Raw genomic sequence first — 15904 nt, 5'->3', positions numbered from 1 at the left:
AATTCAACGAGATTTCGTTGGCTGGTTTAACAAAAACCTATTATGACCTAGCTAGAAAAACGTATGAAACGGAGAGCTAGGCCGGAAAGAGGTGTCGCTGGGTGAAAGAGATGCAAACCAAGTTGAGCTTGCAGACAGAGATCAGAAAAAAACTTGGAAAAGAGAAACAGGCGGTCCCCTCAAATGATACCTAGAAGACCTGTAATAAATGAACGTAAAAGGAAGAGTGTAACATTATGTAACTTAAAATATGATATTCCTCATATTCCAGACTCTTGAATTATATATACGAAATTAAATATGTACGTAGAGCGGTGTGCTTAACATATATATATATAATCCCGAAAACCATTTACAGATGAAGGGATTCTAAGAAGAAAACTTCTTTTACAATTTGTATATCTAGCCTTTAATTAAAAAGCTTCTCCAATGGTTTATTATCAATAATATATTATTTTACAAATTATATTAGTTTATTGTTGTTTATATTTAATTACAGCTTTATCACCTTTTAGAAGATTCTACTATTATAAAATAAGTGAAACTGAGCCTTTTTATTTATTACGTACTAGTAGAATGATAGGTGACAAACAATTATGGTTCTTTTTTTCTCGATAGATTTTATTATGTAATATAAACTTATGTGTTATACATCGCTACATGTGTCCAGGCTTAAAGACTAAATCCTATAGCTAAAGTCCTTAGAAGTTAGAATGCACAGTGACTTGTACAGAATCATTTTATCGCCGTCTTCGCCATAGATCCAACATTGATTTGTCATAGTCATTTTGAACCAGTAACGTAAGACAGAGATGAAGGGATTTGGCGTTGAGAGATAAAGAGAGAGAAATGGGTAAGGAAGGGAATACTAAAAGGACAATGAAAAGGAGTGTACCATTCATACACTATGTGCATTATTATTTCACCGTGTCTATTTTCTTAAAGATCAAACAACTCGCTTTTCTCTATCCAAATTTCTTTATTTATTTTTCTCTCTCCCTTTCTCTCTTTTTTCCTCTCCTTCTCTTTCTTTGTCTGTTTCTCTCTCTCTCTCTCTCTTTTTCTCCCTGTCTATGCCTCGCTTGATTTTTCTTGTTTTTGCGTAGAAACTTTCATGGGGAAAGTATCCTGGAGCGTTTAGCTTACAAAATGTTTATTTTTAATGCTATTAAGACTGCAACGGTTCCTCCCTTCAGATTCAAAATGAAATGCATATAATTGCGAGACCCTCGGTATATTTCTACGAAAGAAGAATTAAAAATTGTCACTCTCTGTACATTGTTCGAGCTCTTGATTGTGTGAAATTATAAATAATATTTGATATTTGTTTGAGCTCCAATATTACTAAATATCATCTATATATTATTACCATTTCTTTATCTTTTAGCATAAAACTTTACATGCTGCTTATAACCATTTAACATAATTATTTACTATTATTATTTTATATAACTTCTCATTATTTATTCAATACTAAATTTTATTTTTAATTGTTTATCACTATAATTATACTTCTTAACGATCCTCCAAAAAATCAGCGTAAGCATGTATCATAATTTTTTGTTAATTTAATGCCGCGTTTCTGGTTCCTACATTTTTAATCAAGTTTGTATGGAATTTAACGAAGAAATTATACCGTTGGTCTTGCAACAATCAAGAATAATATCAGCTTACTCTTCCAAATATCTCGCTTACTAGAAATATATTGACACATCTATTGTTTCTTTCGAAGTTATCGGTGATGAGGCTACATATACGCTACTGGTTATTTATCAATGGCCAATTTTACACAACGAATACGCATAGAACACATTTACCACTACTAGTCACTAAGAAGCTTTACTTACATTAAACTCCATCAATATAATATACAAATCGAAAACAGCTGTGATAGCTAGCGAGAATTTGGAATCTTTCTTGTGTTTTCTTCTGTTTGGGGAAAACATATGAGATGAATAGAGGGAGCCGTACTGCACGTACACAATGGACACTTAAAACCATCCACTTTAAATTCATAGATTAAGGGATGATACTAAGAAAATGTCTAGCCAAATGAAAAGCCTCTCTACAGGAGTTTTTAATTCTTAAATCCTTCACTGTATATGACGCAAAAATAAATCATGCTAATACTATAATAATGTATTATGCCGTTTATATGCACACATCAGACTAGATTTTTTATTCTCAAAATCGTCCCTCTTATCCGAATTCTTTGGGATTGCAGTAATTAAGTGTCCACAGAGCGTATCCACCCTGGGATAACATACGATTCTATTAATTATAAAGTTACCGTTAAACGTTAGCTATTAATTATTATCATTAAATTTATACCTAAGATATAATACATTCATCTATAACGTACCTGATGATATTCTTGTAAAAATTTCCCTACCAAGCCACGAAACATTGTGGCAGGGGTAGGGGAGTATTCGCAAAGTGAATGCTCTCTCTCTCTCTCTCTGTCTCTCTCTTTTTATCCTTCCATCTCTCTCCCTCTCTATAGTACCTACTGATGCCTCTAGTAGTATTTTCATTTCTTTTCTTTTTTTCGTACACTTTTTCTTTATTTTGCCTCTTTTTATCTTCTCTTATATCCTTTTTCTCCTTTTTCACAATTATTAAATCTTTCGGGACTCCCCGCCGGGCAAATGCGCCATGCAAACGCTATTGCAATTTTAAGATCAAATAAATCCAATACACCAACAACTGCACCAAGCTTTTGTCCACATCTCTAGAATCTCGAATTAAAGATCCTTATCTTATTTCCAACTTGTGAAATATGAGCGAATAGTTTAAAAGAAATATTTTTGTCTCGATTTTATCCACCCTGCTTCCTTTATCATTTTAACATTCTTTTTACCTCTAATTATTCATTCTTTTTATTATCATACTGTTGATAATGTATTAAGAGATATATACCATATTTGTTTTTTCCAATGTGATTTTATTAAACATAAAATTAAGCTCAATGTTCTATTTTTACATAATCAATGTCGTGCATAACTTTACACGTAACAAGAAAAATTTAGATATCGTATTGATTGATAGATTTATGGATTAAATTTTAATACACTCGTTTATTTAGGCTTCGCTGAGGAAGCGGTTGAATGATTATTTTTTATAAAAGCGCGTTTGTAATGCGAATTACGTACAAATGTTTTCTAAAGGGTCAAGAAAAGCGACGAAGTCAACGGGCAAATAGGGAAAACTCTGATCCGAAAAGCAACTAACAAAAAGTTGGTTTAAGCAGTGAGTATCCGGCAACGACGGCTAAAGTCCGATAAGACCCGACCCTTCCCCCTACCGATACGATACCTTTGCTGCCCAGCTCTCCTTTTCCTGCTTCACTTTTCTTTTTTCACTTCTTACTTCGTCTCCATTCAGCCTTTCCGCATTTACGAAGAATTTCTTACGTGACAGGCAATTAGAAAAAATGTGTTTGCCACTTGCTTATGTTTGGTTCTATATACGTGCTAATTACGCCTCTTTACCGATATCGTGCCGAACTTTGCCTCTCAAGAAAAACTCTTTATCCCCCTGAGCTTCTGTTAGTTTTCTTTATCAATGCACGTGGAGTTTGTTACATCTCAGCCGAAGCCAAAAAGTTGAAAGGGTTGGTGGGAGATTCAAGCTCCATAAATGATTTTTACTTTTTCTTTCGTAACGTTAATTATACGTGTGATTTTATTTCATGATTTTTAGGTTGATTAAATTATCCTTCACCTTCTCGCAGAGTATTGATATTTTTCTGGGTCAAAACTAATAACTTTTTAGCCATAATAAGTACTTGAAAATATGCTTGCTGTTTATTTATCTTGGCAAACGAGGCACGAATAGAGTGTATAGCGTAGATAAGTTAAAAATAAAAATTAGAGAGTTCTCAAAGGTGTTTAATGATGGAAAGTGGAGCTTTCCACCAGTCGCACGTCTTTCTCGCAAAGCTTGGGATAGCTTTTGTACGGGAGAAGAGCGATTCGAATTTCTCTTTGGTATTTGGCGACTACATTTCCGTTATTTGCATAAATCATCAAGCACAAAAGAAGCAAGCGTCAGTTGGCGATCGATTACCGATACATTCTTTCCCTTTAACGAAAATAGAACTCTAAGGTTAAAACTGGCTAACTACTATTTACTACGCAAAATATTACATCGCAGTTCTATTCTTACACAATCCATACTAATTTATTATAATTATCATAAAACGCTAAATATAAGTTATTTATAAATTGTCCATCCAAACTTTCAAAGACAAAGTTTATGGTTCAAAAAACTCGTACCAATTCGGTTTCGACAGCATGATTCAAGTATTATTCCTTGAATAATAATCTTGTATAAAAATTATTATAGAGAGTCTTTTTCATGATTTGAATAATGTTAAGATTTAATCATTCTTTACGCTGTTACAAACCCTTTCACAGCTTAAAATTAATATCGGTGGAATTCATAATATCCAGCAGACGGAATAAAAACCCGAATCTATCTGAAAAATACTAAAATGTATTTTGGGGACGAATACCGTTGAAATATTACAGAAGACCCGCGCGCGAACACATTTAATATATTGATTTAAAGCAAGAAAGGAGAAAGAACATTTTAATTTCATTTTGGATTTCACTTTATTCAGAGAATATATCATTTGATTAACTAATGGTGAATCGATATTGGAACTATCAGTGATTGCAATTCACAAAGTGGATAAGGTTCGCGGTTGCACAAACAGAGTTTCATCTTTGTCATGCTCGTGCTGATGGCGATAAGTGAAGTCCCTCTAACAACGCTCAATCGGTTAAACGCTCATCAAAATTGCATCAGTCTCGTATCATCATAATGGTCAATAGAAAGTAAAAATCTCGTCTCATCGATATTCCCATGCTGACTGCATTGATGAAAACGACTGCTGACAATTTTGTATGAATGGCAGTGCTATTTTCTCAATCCAATAATGAGCTATGGCATTTTTTACACTCTAATTTAATCAATGCATGTATTGGCTTGGCATCGCCGACGATTGGTCGAATGTTTTCTAGTGCGCATATACAATCATGGACATTTTTGCCACGGTGGAGCGAGAGTTTCAACTGGAGGAGAGGGGGCCGAGAGGGAAGGACCGAGGATTGGCTTTATGGATAATGAGATTTGGACAAACTACCATTGATAGGCGTCCACTACAGATTTGTTGTCGTTTGTGCACGGACTGACGCTGCCACACCATTTGGTTTCCTTCAGGGGTGGACATGCTGTACCTCCTCGTCGCGGCCTTATCGTTATTTTTCGCGTTCTTTGCGTCTCGCCAACTCCGCAGCTGCGACTGCAGGCACTCCATGGACCCCACTCACCGACCTTACAGTCTCTGGGTGGACCTGAGATAAACAAAAGCCTAAATAAGATTCAATTTCTTCTTTCATCCATTGCACATGTGTGTGCGCAGGGCCATATCTCAATACATTAACTAATTCAACTCCGATGACACGAATGAACGTGGCAGGATGATATTGTTAATTATGCGATAACATTATATCAGATACCATAGATAGAATCGATAGTCGTAAAATTAATAATGCAGCGTCAAGCTCGAGCTTATGGGAATATGGTAATTCTGATTATTTCGTAATCACGGCAAAGCGTGGCGTCACTGTGTTTTGCATTCGCACACTTTAACCTCCGTGCTCGTTTACTGGATATTTCGCTTTATGCGTATACTTTATGCATTGTATGTACAGGGCAGAGCTTTTATGTAAGGTTGCATAATTATATCAAAATGCATTACCGTGTTATTAAAAAAATATTAGCAGACAGACGCTCTTTGGCTCTTAAATAAATTAAATAAAAAAGTCCATAGATTATCAATTTTATAAACATCTCGCTAAAAATTAGTTTCAGTCGCGGTGAGAAGTGACCTGTCGATAGGCAGCCGATATCCTGACAATTTTTCGTTGCGATCGACTGAGATTTAATAAGTATGCTAAAGAGTGAAAAGTGGCGTCTCTCGAGGGACGGGAACCAATGGGAGTCGTTATTGACGTTTATGGAATAATTTATTTCAATAGTTTTAACATTATCATAAACAGCTTCTGATTAAAGTTAAATATTACAACGTTCCATCAGGTAGTTGACGTCTAGAGAGAATCGTATCGAGCAAATAAAAAATTAATCTTATAATTCTCTCGAGAATCTCTGGTATTTCGCTTTTGAAAAGAGTTTCGTAATGATAAAGAAACATGAAATATGTGTAAGATGCACGAATAAATAGAAAGTATGAAAAAATGGTATCTAAAACAGAGAAAAAATGACTTTAATAACAATCGTCTTTCTTGATTGATTGCGGTGAAGAACAGAATACGACCGAGAAGCAGGTTATGTTCTGCTCTTACATTAAACGGCAGCGACATAAATGGAAAGTTATACTTCCTACTCGTACTTGTAGTATTGGCGTATCGTGGACTAGTTTAAAGGGTTAATTGAAAGTCTGGTGGTGTATTATAAGCAAAAGTTAGCAGAGGAAAACACGCACCAGGGCATTCATGGCCTTGCGTCACTCTGGCAGCTTTAGTACACTCGATAAATATTGATCCTTTGTGAAAAAGTTATATTATCCATTCTTTCCAAAATCTATTTAACATACAATGGAACATGGGGAAAAATAATATGAAAATTGTCATTAAATTTTAATTGGGTAATCACGAATCATGCGGTTAAATTTTTGTTGAATTTGATGAATTTTCAAGCAAAAGTTGAATAAAATATACATACGCATTCTAGGACGTTTCCCTTTCGACAACAACCTATGGTGTTTCATCCTGAGTCTGTGCTGACGTTGTTCGACTGTGTCATTTGAATTTTTCCACGTATGGAAAAAATTCGTGGATGACGTAGTATTGGACAATTTTCTTTGAATATCTTGATAAATTTGTGCCTTCTGGACCTTTTTTCTTTGAATTTCTTGGTAAATCTGAGCTTTCTGCGTATCGACCGGATTTCTATACGTTTGGTAGTAGGTCCACGAGGCTTTGCCATCTCCTATCCGTGAACCATTCGGCGTTGGTGTTGAAGAAAACCTGAGTCTTTGCAAAGCGTAAGAACTAGCAATGCTGTTCATTATGGCTGCTTTGTTGTCTCTCGGTGGCTCGGTCGCGACTTGTTGCGCACTACCTGACGTGGTCCAATATCTGAAATCATTAAAAATGAATTATTTGGTAAAATGTAGAAACAAAACATTACTCGTGTGGCGCAGGTTCTGAAGGGACGTTATATCGATCGAGGTAGCTTTAATATTTGGTGAGATTGTTCGCTTTTTATTAAACTGTTTGAGTTAAACGAGAAGAGTGTGTATTTTTATGTCCTTGAATCGATTCATCGTTCGATATTTCAGTGTATCGAAGCTTGATATTTCTTGACAATACTATAGTTTTCCGAGTACCGGTTGAGGAGCAGTCGCAAAGCTATGGTCGTATTCGTAGCCGGCGTCGTTGTCATTGTCGTAGTCGTTGTCGGCGGTTTTGCCGGAGGCACCTTCAGGTATCCTCCAGTTTATCGAGCCAAGGTGTAGGGGAGTGAGAAACAATTTCGGGACATGATTTACGAGTTCAGCGTCTACCACACAGGATGAGAGTGCAGAAGACAAGAGGAAAATTCATGCCTCGCCAGAAAATTCTCCCATCTTCTATTACCAGATTTTAGATTTTCCTTGTTACCATTTTCTAGTGTTGTAACTTTAATATTACATTTTTTTCTTTAACTGCATGGTAAAAAGTTCTTTTTAATCAGAATTAAATTTTCATATTCATATAGATATAGTTGTCATTATACGAGGTTAAAATAAAATCTATCGGAGTCTGTAGGTTTTCGAAAATTATAGGTCCAAATAACAGATTCAATCGATTAAAAGATTATTTGTCATACTCCGTTGTAGCGTTAAGCCTCCCATTTGAATTGCACGTCTGGTCTGCGAAAAGTTTTCAAATTGGAGTTCGCGGAGCATATAAATTTCAATCTCCCACGCGGTGACGCGAATTCCAAATTCCCTTGGAGTTGCGAAAAATCACAACTGTATGGAAAATTCAGGCAATCGTGTATATGCACGTGAACCGAAATTTATGTATAGCTTTTCCTGTCAGCGATCTCATAATGTGCGTTTCTTTTTACGTGAGTCACCCCTCTTACCCCCTGCTTCTTTCCTACCCCTTCTCTCTCCTCATAACATTCACTAAAGCACATAAGCAGACGGCAGAAAGCTCATGTTTAACGTCTCTTCTATCCTCTCATTCTACTTCTTGCTAATGCGCTTAAACTTTATTACTTATTCCATTCCAACATTTCGATCTTTCACTCATTCAATAGTGTATATAGCTTTAGAGCAGAGCTTTCTCATCTCAATATACTTTAGATAGAACATTTCACTACTACAATTTATCATGAAAACACATTCAAACGCATTCTTCTTTAATTCCTTTATTTCCTTTTATTCCTGTGATATTCATCAATGGATAATGGCTCTCAAATAACAATAATTTCACGTATTATTCATTAATGAATATTTGGATGTTCTTTCATTTCGTAACTATGCGTTAATTAAGTGGTAAATGATTTTGTTTTATATCTCTGATATAAAACGCAATGAAAATTTTAAACGAGGTTCGCCATTAACTTTGGCCAGAATACGTGATCCATCGTTTTCCCCAAATTTCTCTATCAGCGTGTATGTATCTTCTATTTCATTTGGATTAACGTTAATGTTTGATCTAGCAGCTAAACCTATTATTATTACATGCATTCACTGCCAACCATTTGCCCGCTTCCCGCGTTGTCTCGAGTCTGTCAAAGTTTTATCTCAAGAAATTCCAATAAGACGGATTGATTAAAATGAATGTAAATGATCTTGAATTTTACATGCCAGTTTAACGAGTAATTCTGATGGTGACATATAATCTAAACGAAGCTTAGGATCCACTTTCATCGAAAACTAAGTGACGTCCGTAAAGTTGGATAAAAACCTATCGATCCAATAATGAGATTTTTTGCTTCAGCAGTTAAGTTCTATTTTTATGATAGTAGAGGGAAAAATTCGATATAAGCTACGTTGCGGGGCACGTAAAGTACTTCGCTCCGAGACGAGGAACTTTTAACTAAATTGGAATATCGCTCTGAATGTTACTTATATATATATATTTTTTTTTCTTTAAAACGTTTAAAACAATTTAAGCCTTTGAGATACTCCAAACTTTTCAACTTTATTCCATCTATTTCCCACAAGAATATTTGCAATTAAACAATTTTGTTAAACTATATATGTACCTAAAGCTTCATCTCGAAGTGTCGTTTATAGCTTCGTCTATTCCATATATCTTATGATGATTCGTCTTTCGTATGTTGTTTGAATTAATTTAAATAACCATTATAGTAATACAATCGTGGTACATTTATACATGAGGAAAGTTACAGCCTTCTAAAGAACGAAGTAATAACTTCATTAGTGCCCGTGTGCGGATAAGTTAAAATTACGTTTAACTTTGTCAAACTGTACATAGCAGTATAGCTAATTGTATCAATGTGTGGAAGAAGCGCGTAACTTTTGAAATTATAGTTGTTAAAGTGATATTCAAGCGATACGTGTTTTCACGTATAATTATTCTTTTATTTTATGGATTGGAGAAAGTAAAGGAAATTTTAAACAATATAGCTAATAATTTCTCTTTTCATTTAATCTTCGAGATATTTTATCGATATTGTCGAGTATCAAATTATTTTCTCTATTTAAAAGTAACCTAATTATTTTTCCATATCTATATAACTCTACAATAAACTAAATTATTTTTGTAACTTTTAGTTTTTCAGAATCTTCTAGACAATTGACACTTTGAATATACGATAAAAATATAGGAGCTATACAGAAGGTAGCAGTAATCACTATTAAATCTAACAAAGTTGTCAATTGAATCGAATGATATGAATTCAAATACTATAGACACTGAAATCGGATCGAATTTTTGCTGAACGATCTGATATGAGCCAATGGACGAACGCCCTATCGATTGTTCGGGTCAATGGCTGCTGGATATTACATGGATAAGGGTATTTCGCGCGGGCACCTTCGATATATGACTGTGCAAGGAGATGACGCTGTCGATAAGATCACACAGCACAAATCTCTTCTATCGTCAAACTTTTCAAAGTTGTTAACGCTCAAACCATGCAAACCACGCGAAAGCCTTAACTAGCGAATAATTTAGATCAGCCAAATGTTTGGAAATCACTCATTTTCGGTAATATAAGCTTAGCTGCGTTTATTAAGTAATAAACATTAATTTTCAAGATCAATCTCTGTAACATTTGAACGAATAATCGTAAAACTGCAGGTGAACGATGTTGCATTAGCAAATAAGTCGAAAGCTTTCTTGTGAGTTCGTATATAGAGACGATTGAAATCGCTTGAGTCTCTCGTTTATGGAATACATTCACTTTCAATTTGCCAAAGCTGCATACTACATACATATATTCGATCCGGTATATGCGTAATATATCCATTTCTCCGTGAGACGTCATTATTCGGAAATGGATAAGCGCCCGACCTTCGTACGCAGGCTGTAATTTTTGGCTGGTAACTTATGGTAACATAAATCAGAATAGTTGAAATTAAGATTTGCATTAACGAATCTCTATATATCCACTATTTGTAATTTTTATCCTATTATCGTTTTTTATTCAGATATACAATGAATGTTTAAACGTTGGTTAAACAACTTTTGTCCTTTGTTAAGTGTTTAAGGTGAATTATCAAAAAGTATACCTTTTTCGCATTTTATTCTGAAGAAACTGCTCTAGAATAGTAAACATTGGATTGGTAGATACGGCATTGATCTTTACGAAGTTTATCATGTCAGCGAATTCGCTAGTGGAGTAACACTATTACTCAGAAATGGATGGTCCGACCCGAGTGAGGTTTGATCTTCAAATTGCAGATTACTCCCTATATACGTGTTCCCTAACTACAACTGCCTAATTCTGTTACTCCTATGCACACAACTACAGATATACATTGCCAATGCAAACTGTATAATTTTCTCAAGCGGAAAATCTTTGTATTTAACAAATAAATAACTTGTCATGTGTAAAAACTATTTGAAGCAATTTCTTTTAAAAAGTATTTCGGTAAGGTTGAATTTTCAACGTTAATTATAAATATTAAATAGAAAAATTATTCGATTAACAGTCTCTTTTTTTGTAAATAAATTTTTATTTGAAACTTTTTATATTAGACAACTGTTCGCATTAATCGTATAAGTAATAATTAAGATATTATATATGTATGAAAAAAAGGAACACTTTAATAGACACGTTTCATGATTGTTAATAGCCGTAGACAAATATGTGATGTAAAACATGGGCCCAGCAGTGTCAGGTTTGATTACCTGTCGCAAAATCACCCTATATACGTTCCATAATTGTTGTTATATCACACATTATATCCTCGTGCCCAGAGCAGAGACCGAGTACATTGTTTACGACGCTCATTGGTTCACTTTACACGATGACATGACTTACCATCATTAAATATTACCTAGCAACCACTGGCGCGTATACTAGTATTTAACCAGTTCAAAAGTTTTTTTATAGTGCACTCAATACATGGTATTATGGTATACAAGGTGTTTTTCTATACGGCGTCCTATAGGAGATCTCGTGTCATTTTAATATACCACTGAATTTTATCCTATTCCGTTTAATTTAAGAACGAGTGACTTTTACAATGAACGGTGAAAGCAATTAAGCATTAGAAAAACTATTGAAAATCAACGTTATAATAAGGTTTTATTAAACGTGATATTATACAAAGCGGAAATTTTAGTACAATCGGTTGGTAGGTGATTCTATATAGAACAATAAGAAAAAAGTTTGATATACCAATTTTTCACACGGCTTTCGTTATCCGGCAAAATTAAAGTTAATTTAACTACTGAATGATATATATACCATTAGCTTATATGATGATGGCAGATGAGCAACGTAAATTTAAATGTAAACATCGTTCGAAAAATGCAAAAAGTAGTCTTTAGTGTGTTTGAATTACGTTTAGGTTTTTGTCTACTACGTCGCATTGTCTGTCAATACTCTTTCCAATGAGTTATACGAAAATAGATATCAATTGGTTGATTTTACAGTTTGTTAATCGAAAAAAAGTTGCACTTCCGACCCCTGAATTAAAATCGATTTTCATATGTCTGCTCCGTACATACCCGTTCCGTGCGCCGACACAAAGATTATAGTTTTGGCTCAAATGGAACATTTACACCTACCCGTATCCGCGCCAGTAATTCAGTATATGAGTTTCAATGTAAACTTTTTCGTCAGTACACGGATCGAAGACGGAACGGATAAAGAACGGACGTGTGCAGAAAATCGACCTTTACGTTTACGTTTTCATGCACTTACGTTGCTATTGCCTGCTACTACCATATCATTAACGTGAATTACATATAACGCAGACTGATAAAAAAGTTATGACTCCTATAGTAAGCTATATGGTGTGTAGAAAAATAATTTTCCTTTGAAGTTAATGTTCGTAAAGACCGTCTCAAACGGAAACAATGACAGTAAAAAGAATACACAATAGGTAAATCATATTAAATGACTAAGCAGTTGAACAAAATTTTTTAAATTAAACTTTGCTTTCTCGAAAACGCAGCCTCGTATAAAAAATGTTATATTCAAATCTTCATTCATTTCTTTTTATTCAGAAGAGTATATATACCCACCAGCCGGTTGTGCTATGATTTCTGGCCCAACCTGTATAAAGTGAGTCCATGGCTTTTATAGTCGGATAAAACGATTCTCATGTGCCATCGTAAGAAAATCTTCTTGTACGGAATAAAATAACCCACTAGATAGTTATCAGTTTTGGTTTTTTCCAGAAGTGTGTGTAAATGAAGCTGTAATATCTCTACAATTATTTCATTATATTTTCTAAATTTGTACTATATTTGTTTGTTGTGTCCTTACTACGTTTTTAATAAATTTTCTCTGCTTGAAATTTTCAAAAATATCTCAGTTATTCCTTCAAGTTAGTAAACTATTAATGGTAGTTATTATTTTGGTATACTCGACAATACAGTCAGATGATTAAGGATAAATGTGTAAGAGTATTTTCGTCAAATAACTCACTCCAATCATAACACTGGAAGGAAGTTTCTGTATTTATATGAAGCTCTTGCAATTTGAAACTAAATTTAAAGTGTGCTAAATAATGAAACGAGGAAAATTTTGCAACAGCTAAGTGAAATTAAAAAAGAGAACCGAGTATTGATTCATCTGTTCCTCAATCATTTCTGGCGAAAAAAGAAAAACTCACGATGAAAAGTGGAGGCTGACGAAGAAGTTTTTAAAGTCAATAGATACTGATGATATGATAATAGCATGGCAGGAAGCCTGAAAGAGAAACATTGAAATGCATCCATGCATGTATCTTGGGTGTGAAAGTTTCCCTATCTTTTTCCATCTTTTTAGTAGCAGGAAAAGCGTCCCTGGATTTTCCAGCCGGCTCTGCACTTTTCCAGACTGTTTAGCGGATGAAGCTCTATTCCCAGACCTCTTTTGCGATACGTCCGAGCCGGACATTGTTGCACAGACCTCGATCTTTAGAAAGGAGTATCCTTTTTTCAATAGCATCTATTCAGCTTGTTTTTTTTTTCTTACCTCCCTAACTATGACTCCTTATTGCCTCCTTTATAGTCTTTTGCACGCGCGCTTAGATACTTTTCTCTCACCACTTTTTTCATCAATTATCAAATGTTGTCATTATATGGTAAGTGCATAATTTGAAAATTTCTCATTTAACATTTTCAATGTTTAAATGTAGAAGAAATAATACGATAATAGGAACAAACATAAAAGAAAAGGAATATGCGATGAGAGTCAAGAGGAGATTTAGTCAGATTTTTCAATAAAAAAAAGTGGGAAATGAGAAGGGGAATGATTAAGAAAGCATAGTGAAAGTAGAGGAGATGGGTTACCTGTATCTTTGAGTATCCATTTCCTTTCGTTCTTCGGCAATAGCCTCGTTCAGTTCTCTGTTCGGATCGATTCCTCTTGGGGTCGGACTATTCGAGAATAGATTGTCGTTGCTGACGAATTCCACTTCAACATCATCCTCGTGATACGTCTCCGTTAAGGTGTATTCTCGTAGCTGAAACACGAGTGGAATATTTTGCTCGTTATGATTGCTTCTACTAGCAGTAAATACGAAATATTTGCCTGTTCATCAGCAAAAAACAAATTCTACCCTTCGGTTTATTTTCCTACTTGTTATTTCACATTTTAGGGCTTACGATTTCACAAAACATTTTAAACGTTCCAGGGACAGAAATGATGCAACGCGGTATAAGGTTGCTTAATGATGTTGGATTTGGATTCCACAAAGACGAGAATTACAAGTAAGTATTTGTAAGGAAGCTTTGCTGCTGCAGCACGTGCCGTCCCAACGGAGATGAGCGGTGTTATACAGCATTGTCGTTGGGGTCGAGCATCGGACCTAGCTCTGGCACTCAGACGATTAGTCACACCTGCCAGTGGTCACTGCTATTCGCTAGAATTAAAGCCAACGAGACTTTATGGTCCTATGGTCAACGACTCTCAACCTTTTCCCCTCTTTTTTCATTAACCCGCTACAAAGTTTCAACTTTTAACCACGCATTCTAAATCGTCAAAGAACATTTCGGAATAGAACGCGTATTTATATAGAAAATTTACAGATCCCGCTGATTTACCATTTTCGAGCTTATTGCGAGCAGAATTATTCAATTCCATTGCAAATCCAATTAGTGAGTTTCGACTAAATATTCAATTTCCGAAATCATTTATTCCAATGTAACATATACATATATCGAGCAAATTTTGCATGCCTCAGAGAACGTATTGCAATAGTTTATATTTTTTAAGCTATATGTATTTTAGCATGAGTTGTGATCAATATCCACATTTATATTAGATACAAAGCTTTTATTGCTTAATTATTTATCTAAAGCTACGTACGGTTATTGATTATTGCATGATTTTTCTTCAAAGGCAGATGTTGAAAAAATCTGGCACTCCCCTTTAAGAACGAAGCTCTCTTTTAGAAGGATATACTATAACAATTATTTTCTTTATTGCAGTAGTGTATTGCGGAGCTAAGAGAGACTTGAGGAAAGTTAACGTCATGGTCAATGGCCAACTATTATCGCTTCCACGTTCTACTGCTAATGCAGAGAGCTGAATCAGCTTGATCTTGGTGTAACTTAGATTTTCCTTTTTCTCCAGTTAGTTTATTATTAATTATTTCCATTTCAGAATTTTTGTTACTATCAGAATTAAATAGAAACATGATCTTTTGATAATCTATCATTTAATTATCAGATAAGTTTTTCCTCATATTGAATCAATTACATCGAAATTGCATAGAGTAGTTTTTTTACCTTCTAATTATGTTAATAGTTTGTCAAGTAGTATAAGCTCACTATTCACTGCATAACTGTTTGAAACTACTTGACATACTCACTGATACGATAATTGCTTCCTCTGCACAATATTTTTTAAAAGCTTTTAAAATTTATTTATTTCTTACTACCTACGAGCGGTATTTTTAAAGACTAGGATGCTTTTACCATTGCAGAAGTGCAGTAATTTTCGCTGTATAAAGTGGAATTAAGGAAAATGCAACATTTCGGTATATAATTTAAGATTATTAATATGAAGGAGGCCAATGATTGTTAACATTCAGCGCTGGGTCTTAATTAATAACAACGCTTTAGTATCTCTGTTAGCTGGTCACTCGCATAGCTCCCAATTATTGGAGAGCACACGCACTACTACTCAAGAATACCAATGGTGAAGTACCATTGCGAGCATAAGATATATGCTACGAGCTAAAATTCCA

At 34.6% G+C, this 15904-nt stretch overlaps 1 protein-coding gene across 3 annotated transcripts in view; it reads right to left on the bottom strand.

Annotated features, from left to right (window-relative positions):
- Positions 1-413: 413 nt before the first annotated feature.
- mspo (M-spondin) overlaps positions 414-15904 on the bottom strand; it is a 163098-nt gene continuing 147607 nt past the window's right edge. For all 3 annotated transcript variants that reach the window (XM_066742657.1, XM_066742658.1, XM_066742655.1), the window contains exons 5-7: positions 14004-14176; positions 6751-7166; positions 414-5360 (exon numbers count right to left, since the gene is read on the bottom strand). In XM_066742657.1, coding sequence (XP_066598754.1) covers positions 5146-5360; positions 6751-7166; positions 14004-14176 — 804 coding nt within the window. In that variant the 3' untranslated portion in view covers positions 414-5145. The remainder of the gene's footprint in view (positions 5361-6750; positions 7167-14003; positions 14177-15904) is intronic.

Source organism: Prorops nasuta, unplaced genomic scaffold (genome assembly GCF_024137725.1).
Source record: "Prorops nasuta isolate Cenicafe-Biocafe unplaced genomic scaffold, Cenicafe_Pnas_1.2 PNAS00030, whole genome shotgun sequence".
Taxonomy (NCBI): domain Eukaryota; kingdom Metazoa; phylum Arthropoda; class Insecta; order Hymenoptera; family Bethylidae; genus Prorops; species Prorops nasuta.
The sequence above is the reverse complement of the archived record's forward strand: the minus strand, read 5'-3'. Positions and strand labels throughout refer to the sequence as shown.